The following is a 22,404-nucleotide window of genomic DNA, read 5'->3' as shown; positions in this document are numbered from 1 at the left end:
AATCTGGCCATAACAGTTCAGTTCCCTCATTGCATCAGAATATTTTAAAAAAAGCTCCATTTTAGAAACACAATAACATACATAGCTTGGGACAGCTGGGAATGTTAGCTGCCTGATTATCAGACTCCCCTTCCATGGTCGGCAAGTCCAGGAATGGGAGTTGAACACAGACCTTCTGGTTCAGAGTCAGGGTATGACCCACTGAGCCACAAGACCTCAGTGTGCAGCAAAGTGAAGGCTATCTGTACCAGGCACCAGGCACTTGTGTGACATCCTCTCAACTCAGGCGCTGGCTATATTGTATTGTTGTCAACCTCTGATGTTATCCTCAACCATGAGCACCAATCCTCAGCAGCAGCACTTCTCTCTCTCTCTCTCTCTCTCTCTCTCACACACAGACACTACGTACACTGTCTCTCTCTCTCCCCCGCACACAGATATGCTTTCTTGTGACTTCTCCAAACTAAACTGCCCAAATTATTTCATGCTGATTGGGTAGCAGTGATACCCAGCAGGACACTAGCTTGTCCACATTTAGTTTCTGCAGGTTTTTACACCCTTGAGACAGAGGGTGCATTCATGTGTCACCCAGAATAGGCTCAAGGGGCTAAACGGCCTCCTCCTAGCTAACTTCATTTTTCTGCAACTAATAGTATGGTGTCTATTTCAATGTAAACATATCCATCATTATGGCCAGCCCTGGAGCCAGGCAATTATTATCCCAAGGTGTAAATTTCACAACAGCGCGGTCAAACCACCTCGATATTAAATCACACAAGTCATATTAAGGAACTTCTGAAAGCAGGAAGGAGGAAGCTTATGGGGGGAATTCAAAATGTTGGCTGAGGCAGCTGGAGATGGGGCCTGCTGTGGTGGACTGATTAAAATTGACGACTGTTTCAAGAGGCCAGAATTTGAGGAGTGTAGAGATCTGGGCAGGTTGTAGGGCTGGAGGGGATAATAGAGATGGGGAGGGGGGGGCGATATCATGAGGGATTTCACAATCTTTAACTCAAGGCGTTGCCAGACATGAGGCCGGACGTAGGTCAGCGAGGATACCATCGATATGAAAGTGCAACATGTTTAGGTTTAGTTCAATGTGTGAAGCAGGTGCTAAATACATTTTACAGCAGTGCAGCTGAGAGTATGACAGTGACAGTAATGATTGCTGCACAGCCTCATTTAAACAAAATGAAAACAAAATATTACCGATGCTGGAAATCTGAACCAAAAACAGAGAAGGCTGACCTGGCAAAGCAGATGTGGAAACATCTGTTGAGAGAGAAAGAGTTTAACGTTTCGAGCTCGATACAATCCTTCTTTAGACTAAAGAGAGTCATCGTGAACTTTTTCACGTTGCCTCTGGTGTTACCTGTCTCTCTTTCTCAGCTCGGACCATCTCCAAGCTTTCCTTGAGCTGGGTCTTGTCTTGCAGGAGCTCCTCACTCAGACTGCCCATGTCTTGGTTACTCTGCTTCTCCTGATCAAGTTCAGATTGAAGCTTCTGCACCTGAAAACAAAGTCAGCGTCAGAAACTGGCTCGGGCAACAGGGAAGAGAAAACTGCACTGGTGTCACTGTCTTTCACAGCCGGGGAACATCCTAAAGCATTTTACAGCCTATTCAGAGCTCTTCAATGGTTGCCATTGTTTTAACTTGGGAAAGGCAGCAGTCAAGTGGTGAACAGCAGGATTCCACTGACCCTAACATGAGAATTAGCAGAACGTTTGATTTTAGTGCTGGTGGTGAGGAATAAATATTGGCTAGGACAACAGAGTGAGCTCATCTGATCTTTCTTCATAGATGTCACTGCCTGGGCCAGCATTTACTGCCTATCCCTAACTGTCCTTAAGAAGGTGGTGGTAAGCTGACTTCTGGAACCGCTGCTGTATTTAGATGCAATTCCCTTAGGGACCGGGTGACAGCAAGGGATGATGTGTTTCCGGGTCTGGGCGGTGAGTGGCTCGGAGGGGAACTTGCAGGTTGTCTTGGAGTCATAGAGATCCGCAGCACACAAACTGGTGCAACTTGCCCATGCTGACCAAATATCCTACGTTAATCTAGTCCCATTTGAGACGGTGCTGCAGTGTCGGTGATGTCGTCCTTTCATTTCAGAGGTCAAGCTGAGGCCCTATCTGCCCAGTTGCATGGATCTGAAATTTATCACTGTATTATTTCACAGAAACTCATCATCACCGGGGACTGAACAGCCCAGTTCGATGACATCTCATCCACATCTTCCAGCATTCCATCACTTCCCCACCAGTGCACAGTCACAACAGTGTGTACCATCTGCAACGACTCACCAAGGCTCTTTCATGAGTTCCTTTCAAACCCACAGGCATTAGTTCCTGGGAGGATAAGGGCAGCAGATGGACAGTGTGGATACAGGAAGGATATTCCCAATGACCAAGGAGTCCAGAACCAGGGGATCACAGTCTAAGGATATGGTGTAGGCTATTTAGGTGTGAGGTGAGGAGAAATGTCTTCACCCAGGGAGTGGTCAGCCTGTGGAATCCACCATTGCACAAAGCAATCAAGCCAAAACACTGATTTCAAGAAGGCGGTGGATGTAGTTAGGGCTAAAGGGATCAAAGTGCACAGGAGAATAGATCTGGATGATCAGCTATGATGATATTGAATGGTGGTGCACGCCCGAGGGTCGAGTGGCCTATTCCTGCTCCCGTTCTCTATGTTTCTGTATAGATACGTGGGAACACCACCCCCTGCAAGTTCCCCTCCGAGCCACTCATCGTCCTGATCTGGAAATATATTGCCGTTTCTTCAGTGTCGTTGGGTCAAATCCTGGAATTCCCTCCCTGAGGGTCTACCTACAGCAGCTGGACGACAGCGGCTCAAGAAGGCAGCTCACTCCCACCTTCTCAAGAGGCAACTAGGGACGGGCAAGAACTGCTGGGTCCGGCCAGCGACACCCACATGCCATGAAGGAATTAATTCAGAGAAGGAGTCCTAGAGCGGATCACAGCTGTAATGTCCACGTGGCCATTTCAAACCTGGATGGTCAGAAGCTCGCTCTCTTTCTCCAGCTCCGTGATTCTGGCATTGCTCTCCTCCACAGCCCGTACAGTTTGCTGCAGTTCCTGAACTTCATGCTGCAGACTTTGATTCTCCTTCTCCAACTTCAGGATCCGGCTCGATGCAGATTCATTCATCTCAAGCACAAATGACTTACGGCTTGCTGCAAGCAGGATTAGATACAAGGGGACACTCGTTAGAAGCGTTTGAAATTGGCAGCAAATTTCAATAAAAGAAACCAAGCAGCACTGCTCAGTGACCAAAGGAACACAGGTCTTTAGGAGAGGAGAAGCTGGAGCACATTCTATTACAATAAGATATGATGTTTTGGAATGCACTGCCTGGTAAGTGGTGCAAGCTGACTGAATACATTTTAAAAGGGAATTAGTTAAGAACCTCAAGAGAAAATATTTACAGAGCCAAGGGGGAGAACTAGTGGGACATGGGGTGACAGTGGGAGTGATTCAAATTGGTACATTCAAATCCCAGTATCCGAATAGATTTCTCTTCAAATGTTAATAGTCCTCAACAGATTTTTAACAAAAGGTTCTGGAATGTAATGCTTGTAAGATTAGCTGGAGTAGTGATTTGTAGGGCTATAGAGATGGAAAACACTGGGTTGAACGGCCTCAGTGTGCTGTCTCTAACTTCGAAAATGAAAAAAAAAAGCTGGGGCTCTGCTTCTGGGCAAAGTATCCTTTTGTTGCTGAATCTAAAAGCCAAAATTTTCTCTATTACAGTCATCTCTCCCCTAACCCACTCACTCTCACTGTTCAGAACCCTGTTTGAGTCAAAGTCAATTTTATAGTACTATGCAAATACTGTCATTACAGGTAAACAGCATTGCTATCGTCAAGGGAGATAGCACAGTGAAATCTATACTTTTGGCAGAGGGAGTACTCAGCAGATGTTGCTAAAAGTTTCCTCGGAATAAAATCACATCATCTACACAATTACAACACGTGCTAGGCACTGACCATCTCCAACACGAGAGAATCTAACCATTGCCCCTCGAGATTCATTGGCCTCACCATCGTTGATCTGGAAAATAGCCACATCATCATTTTTCTGCAAAGCAACTGGAGCCAGTAATTCCCCAGCCTTCTTTACTCTGTGCCTGTGCATAAATGCACGAAAACCCAATTCAGACTTTCCTTCTTACTCTGACTTCACTTTAACTTGCTACCCACTCAGCTGCTGCTAAATGTATTGCCAAGTATTTTGTGAACCTTCTACTATTCTCTCTTGGTTCTCACACCCTTGCTAAATTAGGTTAAAGCCACCCCAACATCAAAACACGCTGCAAAGAACTCAGTCTCAGCTCGATTCGGATGCAAATTGTACAGATGGCACTTTCCCCAGAGCCAATCCCAGTGTCCCAGGAATCTAAAGCCTTATGCTCCTACTTCTGTACTAACTTGAATTTGACAGAGGGAGTAATCTGGAGATTATTACATTTGACGTCCCGCTTGCTATTTTCTTACCAAGCTCCCTACATTCTGATTGCAAGATCACATTCCCTTTCCTGTTTAGGTCACCTGTACCAACATGAACCATTACGGCTGGCTGTTTACCCTTTCCCAGAAGAATGCCCTGTAGCCACTCTGTGGCATCACGGACCCTGGTACCTGAGGGGCAAGATACCATCCTGGAGTTACACATCCACTGCCAGAGAAAAGCCTGGCCGCTACATTCACTGATGAACCCGCTAGTGTCACCTCTTCTTGAGGCTGTTTTCATTTAGAAAGAAGGTTGAGAGGTGACTTAATGGAGACATATAAAATAATCAGAGGGTTAGATAGGGTGGATAGGGACAACCTTTTTCCTAGGATGGTGACGGCGAGCATGAGGGGGCATAGCTTTAAATTGGGGTGAAAGATATACGACAGATGTCAGAGGCAGTTTCTTTACTCAGAGAGTAGTAAGGGAATGGAACGCTTTGCCTGCAATGGTAGTGGATTCGCCAACTTTAGGTACATTTAAGTCGTCATTGGACAAGCATATGGACGTACATGGAATAGTGTAGGTGAGATGGGCTTGAGATCGGTATGATAGGTTGGCACAACATCGAGGACCGAAGGGCCTGTACTGTGCTGTAATGTTCTATGTTCTTCTTCTGTCTCTCCTGTTCAGTTGATCCACTTATGGTGCCACAAACCAGGCTCTGATTTCCCTCCCTTGACTAGCCAGTGCCCTCAGTAGCTTCCAAGCACTCAACAAGCTTGACACCATCGAGGTCAAGGCAGCCCACACTTGACTGGCACCACGCCCACAAACATTCGGTGGCAGGAGTGTGCACCAACTACATGACACAGGGTCTTCTAGACCAACCCACGGCCAGTACCATCTAGCACTGCAAGGGAGGCAGGTGCATGGGGAAACCATCACCTGCAAGTTCCCCTCCAAGCCACTCACCATCCTGACTTGGAAATACATCGCCGACCCTTCAGTGTCGTTGGGTCTATTTCCTGAAATTTCTTCCCTAACTCTGGGAGCACCTACACGCCAAACATTGTAGCAGTTCAAGAAAGAAGCTCACCACCACCTTTCCCAAGGGCAATTATACACAGGCAGTAAATGCTACGCTCATGAGTGATACCCACATCCCATGAAGGGATAAAAATAAACAGCAAATTCACGTTTATTCTTACCAGGCAAGTTATTCTTTCTAACTACATGTTTGTACCCAAGTGGCACAAAAATATGAACAAGGAGAGGCTATTTTGAATAAAAGCCAAAAGAATTTCGGATGCCGTAAATCAGGAACAAAAACAAAGTTGCTGGAAAACTCTTCTGAGGAAGGGTCACCGGAACCGAAACATTAACTGTTTTCTCCTCCACAGATGCTGCCAGACCGGCTGAGCTTTTCCAGCAACTTTGTTTTTGAGGCTATTTTGAGATGGAGCTTTGAAAGGAAAAGCGTTTGCCATTCTGAAGAGCCTTTTGTTGCAGAGTTTGAAGTGTTTGCTTGGTTTCAGAATTACAAAAAAATCCTTTTGCAGAGATCTAACTTTCAACTAAGTGCTTCTCCCTGATCGGGGATTGCTGAAGGGAAAGTTTGTTCATTTCGCATTCCACAAGCAGTTGCTCAAAGATCAATCAAAGATGTTGTCTATCAAAGGGCTGTTTGCATCAAAGAAACCTTAATACATTCTCTTTTCTCAAAGAGCATTGCTGCAGGTGAATGCTGGCTTAATGTGCTACTGCGGCTTTAGCTTAATGTTTCATTTTCAAGTTAATCTTTTATTTTTAAATTCTAGTCCATTCTCAGAATGATTGTCCATCTGGAATTTTATTTGCCATCTCATGAAGAATCTGTGTTGTGTTGTGGGTCTCAATTTACCACAATCTGTATCAATGATTTAGATCAGAGGAAGAAAAGCAGATTTTTTTTTATACACATGACAGCGTCACAGGCTAGGCTGGCATTTATTGCCCATCCCTAATTGCCCAGAGAGCAGTTAAGAGTCAACAGCATTGCTGTGGGTCTGGAGTCGCATGCAGGTCAGACCAGGAAAGGATATCAGTTTCTTTCTGTAAAGGACATGAGGGAATCATAAGTATAGGTATGATAGTATTGGTGGAGCAGGCCAAACGGCCCACTTGTGTTCCCATTTCTCATGGTGAGGAGGACATATAGAGCAATTGGATGGATTTGGATGGGTTGACTGAGCGGGCAAAAATCTGGCAAATGGTGTATAATATGGAGAATGTAAGATTGTTAACTTTGATCAGAAGAATAGAAAAAAGCAGATACTACTTAAAATGGATGATGGCTGCAGAATTCAAACGCACAGATTGATCTAGATGTTGTACTGCACAAATCAGAGAAAGTTAAAACATGGTATAGCAAGTTATTAAGAACGCTTATGAAACACTTTCTCTTATTACAAGAGACGGTGAATATAAAAGTAAAGACTTTATGCTTCAGTTACACAAGGTATTGGTGAGACCACATGCTGAATACTGTGTTTAGCTTTCGTCTCCTTATTTAAGGAAAGGATATAAATATATTGGAGGTGGCTCACAGGAGGTATAACAGATTGATACTGAACACAAGCAGGTTGTCGTATGAGGAAAGGGTGGACAGACTGGGCTTGTCTCCACTAGCATTTTAGTAGAGCGAGGGGCGACTTTTCTGATGTGTACAAGATCCTGAACTGTCTTGTTACGGTGGGAGTGGAAACGACACTTCCTCTTGTGGGTCAGCTTAAAATGTAGGGGGCCCTGTTTAAAAACAGGAGTTGATGTTTTCAGACAGAGATGAGGGGATTTCTTTTCGGCTCTGAGGGTTGAGGGATATTGGAGCACTCTGCCTCTGAAGGCTGTATAAGTAGGGTTATTGAATAGTTTTACGGTGGAGATAAACAGGGGAATCAAAGCTTAATTGGGGATGGATGGAAATTGTGGAATTTGACACACATGCAGATCAGCTAGGGTCTTATACTCGAGGCCCATGTCTGCTCCTATTTTACATGTTCATATGTTTGCAGCCCCTCCACATGGTGGCCCTCAAGCAAGTCTCAAAATGAGCCATTAAAAATAATTTGACTCCAGGCCGAGGGGCAGGTTCAAAGAAGCCAAGCTAGCTGAACAACATGAACAATCAGACTGTGTGGAATTGCTTGTCCAAACAGAAGTTGTAATGCAGCATAATGAAATCTTTCAATCGTCTCCATTGAGAGGCATAGGCTACTAAAGTGAAGGGGTTTTGCTGATCCTAAATTAAACAACTCAACTCGACTGTGACTGGAGAGAACGAGAGATATGGAACTCAGAGACAGGGAAAGCACCAGACGCCATGGTTTCTCTCCCAGGCCAGGGGCACACGGGCTAATACTCACCGTCCATAAGGTCAGTGCTCTTTGACATCTGTTCCAGCTCCCAGCCCAGGTGTGCGGACTCATTCATACTCTGCTTCTTCTCTATTTCCAGAACCATGTTCTCCTCAAGAAGCTCCTCAATGCGTTTCCGATCAGCCTCACGATCCTGCAGGAAGTGGACACAAAGATCCATGTTAATAGTCTGAAACTCAAGCCTTCAGCCAGAGCCCAGTAGCCAGCGCCCAGCCTCCTCTCACCAGATCTGGTTATTGGAGCCGATCATTGAAAGCACATGGCATTGTGCTCATTTAACCAGTCTCAGCCAACAGGGATGTGTCGACAATCTGAACCTGCTGTAGGATGTGAGAATTCTGACTGTAGCGTCACTGAATCATCTGGGAGATCTCAAAGGTGGCCCCTCAGTGGGCAATACTGGATGCCATTCAGCCCTTGAGAGCCTATTCTATCATACAATTAGATAACAGCTTATCTGTAATTTAACTATCCACCAGCTTGATTGTGGGACCTTGGGTACTCATGCCTAACAGAAAGTGCAATTTGGGGCAGCACAGTGGCTCAGTGGTTAGCACTGCTGCCTCAAAGCCCCACGGACCCAGGTTCGATTCCACCTTCAGGCAACTGTCTGTGTGGAGTTTGCACATCTCCCCACGTCTGTGAGGGCTTGCTCCGGTTTCTTTCCGCAGTCGGAAAGGTGTGCAGGCTAGGTGGATTGGCCAAGTGAAATTATCCCATAGTGTCCAGGGGATGTGTAGGTTGGGTGGATTAGCCAAGTGAAAGGCAGGTCAGAGTGTAGGTCTGGGCGGAGTGCTCTTCAGAGGGTTGGTGTGGACTCAGTGGGCCAAATAGCCTGCTGTAGGGATGCTGTGGTTTTATATAGGGCTTGAGCCATATTTAGTACAGACCAAGCATATCATGGTGACTTTGTGGCAGTCAACTGAGCTCTGGGGACCCATCAGAGGACATAAATTTTCAGACATACTCTTCTTTAACAACACCCCAGTCAACAACCTCAGTACTGGGAAGTTAGCTCATCGTTAAGCATTCTAAAGGCTAACAGACTGTAGTGGGGATTGTGTCGTAGAGCCCTGCATTAATGTGGAATATTACTTGCCATTTCATGGTCCTGTAGTTTGGATTTGAGCTGAAGATTCTCCTTCTCAAGGTCATGCAGCTTGTCACATCGTGCCCGTGCAATGATCAGCTGTTCTTCCAACATGGTCTTCGTTTCAATTAAAACTATATTGTCTTCACGAAGCTCCTGGAGAAAGGAAAAGTCAAATTTTTCAAGACCCTGTTCAAATCAACTGCCAAAGCCTTGTCAACTCCAGGTCAATTAAAGTACTGCATTTAAAAAAAACACTACATTTTATAAGAGTATTTATACACCAATGCTGGAGAATTTTGTAGAAACTTTTTTACTGTTTCGTGGAGGAAGTGGTGTAGCGGTGATGTCCACTGAATCATTCTGAAGGCGGCTCACTGGACCAGAAATGTTAATTTGGATTTCTCTCCGCAGATGCAGCCAGACCTGCTGAACTTTCCCAGCAATTTCCATTTTTGTTTCCAGCATCTCTAACAATGTAGAACATCCTCCATGCTGCACTGGAGAACTGGCTGAGGTTATAGATTTAAATTTCAGCTCAGGATAGTCAATATTTGGACTAATTTTATCTACTGGCACTGACAATGCTGGCAGCCTTTATACCATCCTTATTTTTCCTATTCATTTGCGAGATGTGGGCATCGCTGGCTGGCCAGCATTTATTGCCCATCCCTAGTTGCCCCTGGGAAGGTGGTAGTGTGATGCCTCCTTGAACTGTTGCAGCCCTCCTGCTGTGGGCTGACCCACAATGTACTAAGGGAGGGAATTCCAGGATTTTGACCCGATAGTAGTGAAGGAATAGCGATATATTTCCAGGTCAGGATGGTGAGTGGCTTGGAGCGGATCAGCAGATGGTGGTGTTCCTATACGTCTGCTGCCCTGATCCTTCTAGATGGAAGTGGTCGTGGGTTTGGAAGGTGCTGTCTGAGGATCTTTGGTGAATTTCTGCAGTTCATCTTGTAGATGCTGCTACTGAGCATCGGTGGTGGAGGGAGTGGGATGTTTGTGGATGTGGTGCCAATCAAGCGGCTGCTTCGTCCTGGATGGTATCAAGCTTCTTGAGTGTTGTCGGGGCTGCACCCATCCAGGCAAGTGGGGAGTATTCCATCACACTCCTGACTTCTGCCTTGTAGATGGTGGGCAGGCTTTGAGGAGTCAGGGGATGAGTTACTCACTGCAGTATTCCTAGTTTCTGACCTCATCTTGTAGTTACTCAGTTAATGCGGTCAGTCCAGTTGAGTTGTGGTCGATGATAAGCCCCAGGATGTTGATAGTGGGGAATTCAGTGAAGGTAACACCATTGAATGTCAAGGGGCAGTGGTTAGATTGTCTCTTATTGGTGATGGTCATAGCCTGGCATTTGTGTGGCGTAAATGTCACTTGACACTTGTCAGTCCTGCCCTTTGAAGCCACAGTAAGGGAAATCATATAATGGATCATGCATCTGCTTTTATTGAACTTTGTCAAAACTACTTATAAAATTTATAAAAATATCACAAAACATTCTTACTTGAAAACAAAACAATTGCAGAATTTGCAATGAAATTTAACTTATCTCCAGACTGCTTGCTCAAATCTTACGTGCCTCAACAGAATTACAATTGTCTTAATATTTACAATATATATTCCATATCAGGCACACAGCCAAGAGGCAAAATACTTCAAACTGAAACTTACAGAAAGTACAAGAGAAAAACCTTTCTGCACCATGTTCCATCCTCAGGTGCCACAATACATTTTCAATATTCTTGATGCTCACAAAGTACAGCCCGACGAGAGGCTGCAGTTTCCAGCCCCACAGTAACTTTGGCTAAAGGCGCTTAGCCAGAATATTTCTCCATGGTAGTTTTGGCAGCTGCAGGCCCAGGACCATTTTTCGCCAAGCTGATGGTCCTCCTCCAGGCTCAGTCAATGTTTGTCTCCCCATGCATCCCGAGGAACTGCCTGCACAGTACAGAGCCCCGCACTGCAGAGCTGCTCAGGGCAGACCTCAACAAAGCCACTGCATCTCTCTCCAGACCCCTTCTACCAATGCACATCAGTCGCTTCCTAAACGCAGTCACAGTCAGCCTGAGGGCAACACGCAAGGGGCAATTAGGGCTGGACAATAAATGCCAACAATGTCAACATCCCCTGCATGAAATGGAAAGTATAACTTTCAAAAGGGAATTAGAGAAATTAATGAAGGGCACAAAATTGCAGAACTATGGGATGTGGAATTCATTGGCTTAGTGGCACAGGTATGATGTGAGCCAAAGAGTTGGAGATTAGGTAGGATTCAGAGCAAGGCTCAAATCAAACTGTCCAAAGTTTAAAGTTTATAGAATAAAGCCTGTTTAAACAGCACATTATAGCAAACATTTACAGAGTCAACTTAAGAATTTTGATAAACTACAACATCAAAGCTGTAGAAGTTTCTCCTGGGAAGTGCAGGGTGATTTCTCCAGCAAGATGTGGTAAGTGGAGAACAGATATGTAATACAAATCAGAGGAGTTAAAAACCAAACCGCATCACTGGAGAGAAATCAGAGTGAATGTTTTGGGTCCAGCGACCCTTCCTCAGACTGTTCCAAAGAGGAGACACCAGACCTGAAACATAAACTCTGTTTTCTTTCCACAGATGTTGTCGGACCTGCTGAGATTCTCCAGCAATTTCTGTTATTATTTTTAATCTGTCTGTTAATAGTGGTGTCGCTATCTGTAGCTGTAATTGAAAGGGATTAAGAAGTGCAACTTACTTCCATTCTGGCCTTATAGAAATCCACATCATGTAACCTCTCCCTGCATCGCATTAGATCATTCTCCAGCCTGTCGACCCTGCTTGCTTTCTCTCTCAGTGAGTCCAGTTCATCCCGATACGCTCTGACTGAACGTGCCTCTGTGGTCAGCTGCATGTTCTGTGCAAGATCCAAAGGAATTTGTTGTTAACTTTCATTTCCCCTTGGTAAAAGATTTACCAGGATGTTGTGAGGACTGGAGAGTTTGGGTTATAAAGAGAGGCTCTGGATAGGCTGGGACCTTTGTTCCCTGGAGTGTAGGGGGCTGAGGGGTGACCTTATAGAGATTTATAAAATCGGGAGGGGTATAGATAAGGCCTTTTCACCAGGGAAGGAGAGTCCAAAACTAGAGGGCATAGGTTTAGAGTGAGAGGGGGAAAAGGAAAGAGCTATGGGGTAACTTTTTTAAACAGAGGATGGTGCATGTGCGGGAGTGAGCTGCCAGAGGAAGTGGTAGATGCAGATATAATCACAACATTTAAAAGACATTTGGACAGGTACATGAATGGGAAAGATTTCAGGAGATATGGGCCAAATGCAGGTTGGGGGGGGATTTGTTTAGTTTCGGATTATGATCGGTGTGGATGAGTCAGGCCGAAGGGTCTGTTTCTGTGCTGTATGACTTCTACGATAGAGTGAGATAAAACGGGATAGAAGATGACTTGTTTGGAGCATAAGTATTGATTTGGACCCACCGGGCTGAATGAGCTGTTACTGTGCTGTCATAGCGTCATAGAGCACAGAAAAATGCCTTCTGGCCCATCGAGTCAGGTCTGGTCTGGTTACAAACAAGCACCTAACTACTCTAATCCCAAAATTGTTGTAAATGGTATGGAACTAGTGAAATATTTCACGAGGTATCACAGGGTCACTGGTCACCTGGGTAATAGTTCAAAGTGAAAAGCGAGGTAATTGAAGGGAAGGTTAGAGGTAGGTTTTAAGATAGCTGCTGACCTGTGTGATTAAGTTAGTTGGGACGCAGTGGGAGTGGAGCTTTTTGGAAAAGGGATGCTGCATATTTTATACTGCATTTGTAATGCTGACCCACATTCAGCGTGGTCTTTCTTTAAGATGGGTCAAAGCATCATGAGGCTGTGCTGCTACTGCAACTGTGTGTGCCTTCACAGTTACTGCTAGCTTAGATCTGGAATTTGCTGCGGGGAGTCTCGGGGCGGGGTGGGGCGAGGGTCACAAACCACTGACTCGGAGACAGAAGAGAGATTCCGTTGAACGTCGCCTGGTGCAGGAACCACGAGTGGCTCTCCTTACCTCTTGCCGCAACCTCTGTAACTCCACGTCAAGACGCTCCACTTCGTGCTTGGAGTCAGCGAGCTGCTCGGCCTTTTCTTCCCTAGAAGAAACACATTACCAGCCAATGTTTGTGAACGACTTCCTTCAAACTCCATCACCCTCCCACCATAAAGAATTTTCAGAATTGCTTGCAGATAAATTCCATCGCAGTGGACAATCTTGTTGTTATTTACTCAGCAAGACATGGGTGTTGTCTGGGCCAGCATTTATTGCCCATCTCTAATTGCCCTTGAGAAGGCAGCAGTGAGCTGCCTTCTGGAACCGCTGCAGACCCTGTGTTACAAGTATACTCATGGTGCTGTTAGGAGGCAAATTCTAGGATTTTAACCCCAGGACAGATGTGAAGCGCTCCGATAGCTTGTGATTTCAAATAAACCTGTTGGACTGTAACCTGGTGTCGTGTGACTTCTGACTCTGCGGAGAGAGAAACAGCCCAGGTTTTAGCTTCTAAGCTCCCATCAGAACGTCCTCGATATGAAACTTTTACTGTGTTTCTCCCTACGTTCACGCAGCCTAGCTTCCCAAATATTTGTAGCTCTTTCTGCTCTTAATTAAGTGCCTTTGAATTATTGTCACTGATGCAATGTTGAATAGAGGTAAGCATGGTTGAAATATAAACACCTGGCTGGGGATTTTAGGGTAAATGCCCCAGTTATCTTCGTGCTGTGTGATCTTATGGACATGTCTGAGGGGCAGACGGAAGATCACAAACCCATCTGACAGTGCAGCAGTCTCTCAGCACAGAAGGGAGGTATTGCAACTAACAACAGTTGGAGCATTCTCCTGGTCTAGATTTGAGGAATTTTACAGGCATCTACGTCCATTATGGCCTCACCTGATTTTGCATACCTCTTTGGGGTGGGGAGTCTGACCGTTTCAGATGGATTGGGGAGTGTCAAGCTCTGATACCTAATTCTGTGAAGCAGGTTAGCTGAACCATTATCAGCCAGTCCACATCTGTGGTACATGAGCTCAAGTCACCAGGGTGCAGCTCAGACCCTTTATTTTCCGACAGCAACAAGGTGAGTGTGGTCACCATGAGCTACGTCCTATTCAGTGTGTGAGCATGGGCATGTGTGTCCCTCTCTGGGTTTATTTATGTCTCTGCGCGCGCACACCTGCGTGCCTCTGCCTGTCTGAGTGGGGTGGGGTGGGGTTGAGGCTGGCCTGGGGAAGCAGGTCCTGGTGGATACTAACAGTTCCTGTCTGATTCTACGGAGCTTCGCCTTGGCGTCTGCCAGGTCCACTGCTAGGTGTTGCTTCTCCTCTTTGCTCAGGTTGCCATTGGTCCGAGCTGAATATTCAGGACTCGAGGACTTTACAGGACTCGGAAGCTGCTGCTGAGTCTGGAGGTAGTCTCGCTCCTGGGTGAGCTCCACAATTACCTGTCAAAGCAGAAAGAAAATATTGACAAGGGTCATAATTCTGCCTTCTTTGTTCAACCAGGTCCAAAGCCTTTGAAGAGCAGGTGTGCATGCTGGAATGGATAGAGATAGAGGAAGCTGATGTGCTGAAAATTTTGTCAAACATTAAGATTGACAACTCGCCAGGCCCGGACCAGATTTGTCCTCGGCTGCTTTGGGAAACGAGAAATGCAATTGCTTCGCCAGTCGCTAAGATCTTTGCGTCCTCGGTCTCCACTGGAGTCGTACCTGAGGACTGGAGAGAGGCAAATATAATTCCTCTCTTCAAGAAAGGAAATAGGGAAATCCCCTGCAATTACAGACCAGTAAGTCTCACGTCTGTCGTCTGCAATGTGTTAGAAAGGATTCTGAGGGATAGGATTTATGACCATCTGGAAGAGCATGGCTTGATTAAATGCAGTCAACACGGCTTTGTGAGGGGCAGGTCATGCCTCACAAACCTTATCGAGTTCTTTGAGGATGTGACTAGAAAAGTTGATGAGGGTCGAGCTGTGGATGTGGTATATATGGACTTCAGCAAGGTATTTGATAAGGTTCCCCATGGTAGGCTCATTCAGAAGGTCAGGAGGAATGGGATACAGGGGAACTTAGCTGCTTGGATACAGAATTGGCTGGCCAACAGAAGACAGCGAGTGGTAGTAGAAGGAAAATATTCTGCCTGGAAGTCAGTGGTGAGTGGTGTTCCACAGGGCTCTGTCCTTGGGCCTCTACTGTTTGTAATTTTTATTAATGACTTGGATGAGGGGATTGAAGGATGGGTCAGCAAGTTTGCAGACGACACAAAGGTTGGAGGTGTCGTTGACAGTATAGAGGGCTGTTGTAGGCTGCAGCGGGACATTGACAGGATGCAGAGATGGGCTGAGAGGTGGCAGATGGAGTTCAACCTGGATAAATGCGAGGTGATGCATTTTGGAAGGTCGAATTTGAAAGCTGAGTACAGGATTAAGGATAGGATTCTTGGTAGTGTGGAGGAACGGAGGGATCTTGGTGTGCAGATACATAGATCCCTTAAAATGGCCACCCAAGTGGACAGGGTTGTTAAGAAAGCATACGGTGTTTTGGCTTTCATTAACAGGGGGATTGAGTTTAAGAGTCGTGAGATCTTGTTGCAGCTCTATAAAACTTTGGTTAGACCGCACTTGGAATACTGCGTCCAGTTCTGGTCGCCCTATTATAGGAAAGATGTGGATGCTTTGGAGAGGGTTCAGAGGAGGTTTACCAGGATGCTGCCTGGACTGGAGGGCTTATCTTATGAAGAGAGGTTGACTGAGCTCGGTCTCTTTTCATTGGAGAAAAGGAGGAGGAGAGTGGACCTAATTGAGGTATACAAGATAATGAGAGGCATAGATAGAGTTGATAGCCAGAGACTATTTCCCAGGGCAGAAATGGCTAGCACGAGGGGTCATAGTTTTAAGCTGGTTGGTGGAAAGTATAGAGGGGATGTCAGAGGCGGGTTCTTTACACAGAGAGTTGTGAGAGCATGGAGAGCGTTGCCAGCAGCAGTTGTGGAAGCAAGGTCATTGGGGTCATTTAAGAGACTGCTGGACATGCATATGGTCACAGAAATTTGAGGGTGCATACATGAGGATCAATGGTCGGCACAACATTGTGGGCTGAAGGGCCTGTTCTGTGCTGTACTGTTCTATGTTCTATGTTCTATGTTCAAAGAGCACTGGGAAGTCTCTGCACATGTTATGAATAGCCATCCGGACATCTCCAGCATCACAGACAGCAGGCTTTAGCAAATCTGATTCACATATTAAAAATGGCTGAATGTGCTGACTGCTGCAAAAGCTACGGGCCCTGGTAACTTTCCAGCGATAGTACTGAAGACCTGTGGTCGAGCACTTTCCATGCGGCAAGCCATATTGTTCCTGTACAGCTACGACCTGGCACCTCCCCTGCATCAAGTAACTCATCTCCTGACTCCCCACAGCCTGTCCACCACCCACAAGGCACAAGTCAGGGGTGTGATGGAATACTCCCCACTTGCCTGAATGAATGCAGCCCCAAGAACACTCGGTGTGACACCATCATGTGACAGTGTAAAACACCACATCCATAAACATTCACTGCCTCCACTCCTGATGCTCAGCCGCAGCAGTGTCTACCACCTACAAGATACACTGCAGAAATTCACCAAGGCTCTCCTGGTAATATGTTCCAAGTCCATGACCTCTACCATCTAGGAGAACAAGGGCAGCAGAAACATGGGAACACGAACCCCTTCAAGTTCCCCTTGAACTAACTGACCATTCTGATTTGGGAAGGGATCATCATTCCTTCACTGTTGCTGAGTTCAATCCCACGAATGGCCTTTTAACACAGCTATAGGTCTACCCACACCCAAGGACTACAATGGTTCAAGAAAGCGACGCACCACCATTTTCTCAAAGGCAACTAAAAATGGGCAATGAATGGTGGCCCAGTCCACAACACACACACACACACACACACACACACACACACACACACACATACCTCCCGCCCCCACCAATGAATGAAGAAGAAGTTCTACAAAATCATGACCTGAACACCCTGAGATATACCAAACTCTGACATCATAACTTAGGAAGGACATTGTAGCCTTGCTCAGAGTACAGGCCAATACCTGGAGTTTAACTCGCGCGGTGGGGAGGGGCGGGGGGGGGTGCAGGTTAGATTAAAGAAGCTGAGGCTGTATTACTAGGCTGTTATTTATCATCCACAGATAGAGGGCAGTGGTGTGGGGCCCTCACAGCTCTAACGGGAGAAGAGATTTGATGGAGGGGTTCACAGTTAGAGTACAGGGCAGAAAGAGAGAAGCCGTTCCTGTTGGTAGAAGGGCTGGGAACCAGAGGACACATGTGAAGTGGGCGGAATGTGAAAGGAAGCGAAGGTGGCGCAGATAATTTCTTCTGTCAGGAGTGGCTGGTTAGGATTAGCAATGCTTTGCCTGAAAGTGTGGCAGAGACAGAATTGATTGCTGAATTCAAAAGGAACTGAGTAAGCACCCGATGTGAAAAGATTATTGGAAAAATATTGCGGGGGAGTGACACCAGCTGAACTACTCCTGCACTGAGAACTGGCAAAGTGTCAAATAGCCTCAGTGTAGTAACTATCCAAAATGGTGCCAGAACCTGGCCATGATATCCACTTGGCGCTATACCTAGGTACAAGCCGCAATACTAAATAGTTTATCTAAATCTAAATTCTGTGTTTACCTTGAATTTAGAAGTTGAAAGATGTTTTGCTCGACATATTGAAGACGTTATGGGGAACAGGTAAGGCAGATGTAGAGAAAATATTAGCGTTGAGTCCAGGACTATCCACGATGTGGAGGTGCCAATGTAGGACTGGGGTGGGCAAGGTCAGAGGTCAGACGACACCAGATTATAGTCCGACAGGTTTATTTAAAAACAGAAGCTTTCACAGCCTCGTTCTTTCATCAGGTGAAGTCTTTATCGACACAGGGGTGAGCATTTACACTGCTAATTCTTTTCACTAAAACAGCTTCAGAAACTGATCGTTCTTCCTTATTCTCTTTGCATCTCTTGCAAAACCTGCTGCCCATCCATAAGTAATTACCTCTAAATCGTGCGGGTTGCTAATTAACTTCAGACGGCAGTTGAGTCACAGGTAGGTCAGAATGGATGAGGAGAACAGATTTCCTTCCCCAAAGAACATCAGAGACGTTTTGCGGCAATTGATTATTGGGCAACATGACTGAGACTAGCTTGATATCCCAGATTTACCAACTGAATAAAATTCCCCACCAGCTGCTACAGTAGGATTTGAACCCACCTACCAACAGCATTAGTCTGGGCCTCTAGGTTACTAGACCAGCCACGTTACCACTACACCACTGCTTCCCAGCCAGAGTTTGACGAGGTGAGTATCTGAGGAATTGCAAACACTAACTGTAGCTGGGATGAGTAACGTGAACGGGTTTAAGAAGAAATGATTTTGAGCATCTGCAGTATTTTGCTTTGGTCCTGGGGCCCTAGTAGCCTCAAGTAGCCAATCGCAGACTCCTGTCACAGAGGGACTCGACTCGATTTTAAACATTCATTATCCTGGTGAGGGTCCTCGTCAGGACTTCCTAAGAGCAGGCAACAATAAACGCAAAAGAAACCGGTGGAAATATTCAGCAGAACAAGCATTATTTATGGAGCGTGAACCACCATTAATGTTTCAGGTCAATGCCTCACATCAAGCAAAAAGGTTGGGCTTAGACAGTGCAAGTTTTTTTTCAATGTTTACAAGGCAGGGTACAGAAAGGACACAGATTTAAAGTACTGACAAAAGAGACAACGAGCAAAATCTTTTCACGTGATGAGTAATTTGAAGCCAGAATATTCCTCCACAGAGGATGCTTGAAGGTTAGTGGTTTCAGGAAGCAAAGTCAACAACGAAACCATTGAACAGCCACCTCTGAACATGCTCTGCTTGCAGGCTGTACTTTAACTTGAATGGCTACCCCTAGAAGTTCCTCCAGATGCTCCAGTTTCCTCCCACAGTCCAGGGATGCGCAGGTTAGGGTGGATTGGCCATGGGAAATTACCCATAGTGCCCAGGGATGAGCAGGTCAGGGTGGATTGGCCATGGGAAATTACCCATAGTGCCCAGGGATGCGCAGGTTAGGGTGGATTGGCCATGGGAAATTACCCATAGTGCCCAGGGATGCGCAGGTTAGGGTGGATTGGCCATGGGAAATTACCCATAGTGCCCAGGGATGAGCAGGTCAGGGTGGATTGGCCATGGGAAATTACCCATAGTGCCCAGGGATGAGCAGGTCAGGGTGGATTGGCCATGGGAAATGCAGGGTTGTGAGGAGAGGGCAGGGGGGGTGTTGGGTCTAGGTTGGATGCTGTTTGGATGGGCTGAACGGCCTGTTTCCACACTGTAGGGATTCTATGATTCCAAGTTGACCAAATTCAAGGTGGGCTATAATCTCAGGACCATTCGAGAGATGCATGAAGGCTCCTACCTCCGAGTACTCATCCCTGTCTTCAAGGAGTTTCTTCAGGTGGAAGACCATTGATCTGGACAGAGCCTCCAGGTCATCTGCCGGCATCTCAGTCTGTTCCATCCACTGAAGGTCGAGCACATTCTCCTGGTTGTGAGTGATCTGTAAGGGTGAAGCAGAAAGTTACATCGTGTCCGCCATTAATAAAGAAGGGCATGCCACCTGCACCATGTGTTCCATACCAAGCCTCCTGACAATCCCTCTGCATTCTTCTATTCCTTTATCCCCTGCTGTGTTTGTGTAGCTTCTCCCTCAGACAGTTCCACACAATTCATCTTAAAATCGGTAGCACATCATCATCAAAATGTGAATTCCCCATTGGATTTACTTTTTAACTTTAAACTCAACTCCTTTATGGTTTTAATCTATATTAAGCTGGACTTGAATGTTAACTATTACCTTAGCTCGTTATTTTTCTACTTATTCCACGAAGGTAATGCTTAAATGTTTAACTTTGTACGTAAGATTTTTGTATCTAGGTACCTGTATACCTAAGATGGCAGAGTGTGTGGCCACACTGTACACTTTTCACTGATGTCATTTCCTGTTCTTTTTCTCAGGGGGTGGTAGAGCGCGCGCGCGCGAGCGAGAGAGAGAGAGAGAGCGCGCGCGAGCGAGAGAGAGAGAGCGCGCGCGAGCGAGAGAGAGAGAGCGCGCGCGAGCGAGAGAGAGAGAGCGCGCGCGAGCGAGAGAGAGAGAGCGCGCGCGAGCGAGAGAGAGAGAGCGCGCGCGAGCGAGAGAGAGAGAGCGCGCGCGAGCGAGAGAGAGAGAGAGAGCGCGCGCGAGCGAGAGAGAGAGAGAGAGCGCACGCGAGCGAGAGAGAGAGAGAGAGCGCGCGAGCGAGACAGAGAGCGCGCGCGAGCGAAAGAGAGAGAGAGCGCGCGAGCGAAAGAGAGAGAGAGAGAGCGCGCGAGCGAAAGAGAGAGAGAGCGCGCGCAGCGACAGAGAGAGAGAGCGCGCGCGAGCGACAGAGAGAGAGAGGGCGCGCGAGCGACAGAGAGAGAGAGGGCGCGCGAGCGACAAAGAGAGAGAGGGCGCGCGAGCGACAAAGAGAGAGAGGGCGCGCGAGCGACAAAGAGAGAGAGGGCGCGCGAGCGACAAAGAGAGAGAGGGCGCGAGAGCGACAAAGAGAGAGAGGGCGCGCGCGAGCGAGCGAGAGCGAGAGAGAGCGAGAGAGAAAGAGCGAGAGAGAGCGCGCGAGAGACAGAGAGAAGGAGAGAGAGCGCGTGCGCGAGAGACAGAGAGAAAGAGAGAGAGCACGTGCGCGAGAGAGAGAGAGAGAGAGAGCGCGCGTGCGAGAGAGAGGGAGAGAGCGCGCGCGAGAGAGAGGGAGAGAGCGCGCGCGAGCGAGAGGGAGAGAGCGCGCGCGAGCGAGAGCGCGCGCGAGCGAGAGAGAGAGAGCGCGCGCGAGCGAGAGAGAGAGAGCGCGCGCGAGCGAGAGAGAGAGAGAGCGCGCCCGAGCGAGAGAGAGAGACAGCGCGCCCGAGCGAGAGAGAGAGACAGCGCGCGCGAGCGACAGAGAGAGACAGCGCGCGCGAGCGACAGAGAGCGCGCGAGCGACAGAGAGAGAGAAGGCGCACGAGCGACAAAGAGAGAGAGGGCGCGCGATCGACAAAGAGAGAGAGGGCGCGCGATCGACAAAGAGAGAGAGGGCGCGCACGAGCGAAAAAGAGAGAGAGGGCGCGCGAGAGCGAGAGAGAGCGCGCGCGACCGCGAGAGAGAAAGAGCGAGAGAGAGCGCGCGCGAGCGCGAGAGAGAAAGAGAGAGAGCGCGTGCGCGAGAGACAGAGAGAAAGAGAGAGAGCACGTGCGCGAGAGAGAGAGAGAGAGAGCGCGCGCGAGAGAGAGAGAGCGCGCGCGAGAGAGAGAGAGCGCGCGCGAGAGAGAGAGAGCGCGCGCGAGAGAGAGAGAGAAAGAGCGAGAGAGAGAGCGCGCGCGCGAGAGAGAGACAGCGCGCGCGAGAGAGAGACAGCGCGCGCGAGAGAGAGGGAGAGAGCGCGCGCGAGCGAGAGGGAGAGAGCGCGCGCGAGCGAGAGGGAGAGGGCGCGCGCGAGCGAGAGGGAGAGGGCGCGCGCGAGCGAGAGGGAGAGGGCGCGCGCGAGCGAGAGGGAGAGGGCGCGCGCGAGCGAGAGGGAGAGGGCGCGCGCGAGCGAGAGGGAGAGGGCGCGCGCGAGCGAGAGGGAGAGGGCGCGCGCGAGCGAGAGGGAGAGGGCGCGCGCGAGCGAGAGGGAGAGGGCGCGCGCGAGCGAGAGGGAGAGAGCGCGCGCGAGCGAGAGGGAGAGAGCGCGCGCGAGCGACAGGGAGAGAGCGCGCGCGAGCGACAGGGAGAGAGCGCGCGCGAGCGACAGGGAGAGAGCGCGCGCGAGCGACAGGGAGAGAGGGGGCGCGCGAGCGACAGTGAGAGAGAGGGCGCGCGAGCGACAGGGAGAGAGAGGGCGCGCGAGCGACAGGGAGAGGGAGGGCGCGCGAGCGACAGGGAGAGAGAGGGCGCGCGAGCGACAGGGAGAGAGAGGGCGCGCGAGCGACAGGGAGAGAGAGGGCGCGCGCGAGCGAGAGAGAGAGGGCGCGCGCGAGCGAGAGAGCGCGCGAGAGAGAGAGAGAGCGCACGAGAGAGAGAGAGCGCACGAGAGAGAGGGCGCGCACGAGAGAGAGGGCGCGCACGAGAGAGAGCGCGCGCACGAGAGAGAGCGCGCGCACGAGAGAGAGCGCGCGCACGAGAGAGAGCGCGCGCACGAGAGAGAGCGCGCGCGAGAGAGAGAGCGCGCGCGAGAGAGAGAGCGCGCGCGAGAGAGAGAGAGCGCGCGAGAGAGAGAGAGCGCGCGAGAGAGAGAGAGCACACGCGAGAGCGGGAGAGAAAGAGCGAGAGACAGCACGTGAGCGCGAGAGAGAAAGAGCGAGAGAGAG

The 22,404-nt window shown here is 48.3% G+C and overlaps 1 protein-coding gene across 4 annotated transcripts in view; it reads right to left on the bottom strand.

The window, feature by feature from the left end:
* The window catches only part of ccdc88c (coiled-coil domain containing 88C), a 257,529-nt gene that overhangs the window by 80,295 nt on the left and 154,830 nt on the right, over positions 1 to 22,404 (bottom strand). For 2 of the 4 annotated variants that reach the window (XM_059648946.1, XM_059648948.1), the window contains 9 exons: positions 19,463 to 19,603; positions 14,267 to 14,454; positions 13,028 to 13,109; positions 11,720 to 11,878; positions 8,991 to 9,137; positions 7,880 to 8,024; positions 3,014 to 3,198; positions 1,373 to 1,510; positions 1,249 to 1,272 (listed from right to left, as the gene is read on the bottom strand). In XM_059648946.1, coding sequence (XP_059504929.1) covers positions 1,249 to 1,272; positions 1,373 to 1,510; positions 3,014 to 3,198; positions 7,880 to 8,024; positions 8,991 to 9,137; positions 11,720 to 11,878; positions 13,028 to 13,109; positions 14,267 to 14,454; positions 19,463 to 19,603 — 1,209 coding nt within the window. Of the gene's footprint in view, positions 1 to 1,248; positions 1,273 to 1,372; positions 1,511 to 3,013; positions 3,199 to 7,879; positions 8,025 to 8,990; positions 9,138 to 11,719; positions 11,879 to 13,027; positions 13,110 to 14,266; positions 14,455 to 19,462; positions 19,604 to 19,683; positions 19,795 to 22,404 lie in introns of those variants that run through there. The other 2 variants (XM_059648949.1, XM_059648947.1) reach the window with 2 other exon arrangements.

The sequence above is a fragment of the Stegostoma tigrinum genome, chromosome 10 (genome assembly GCF_030684315.1).
Source record: "Stegostoma tigrinum isolate sSteTig4 chromosome 10, sSteTig4.hap1, whole genome shotgun sequence".
In the NCBI taxonomy this organism is placed as follows: domain Eukaryota; kingdom Metazoa; phylum Chordata; class Chondrichthyes; order Orectolobiformes; family Stegostomatidae; genus Stegostoma; species Stegostoma tigrinum.
This window is presented reverse-complemented; position numbering and strand designations above follow the sequence as displayed.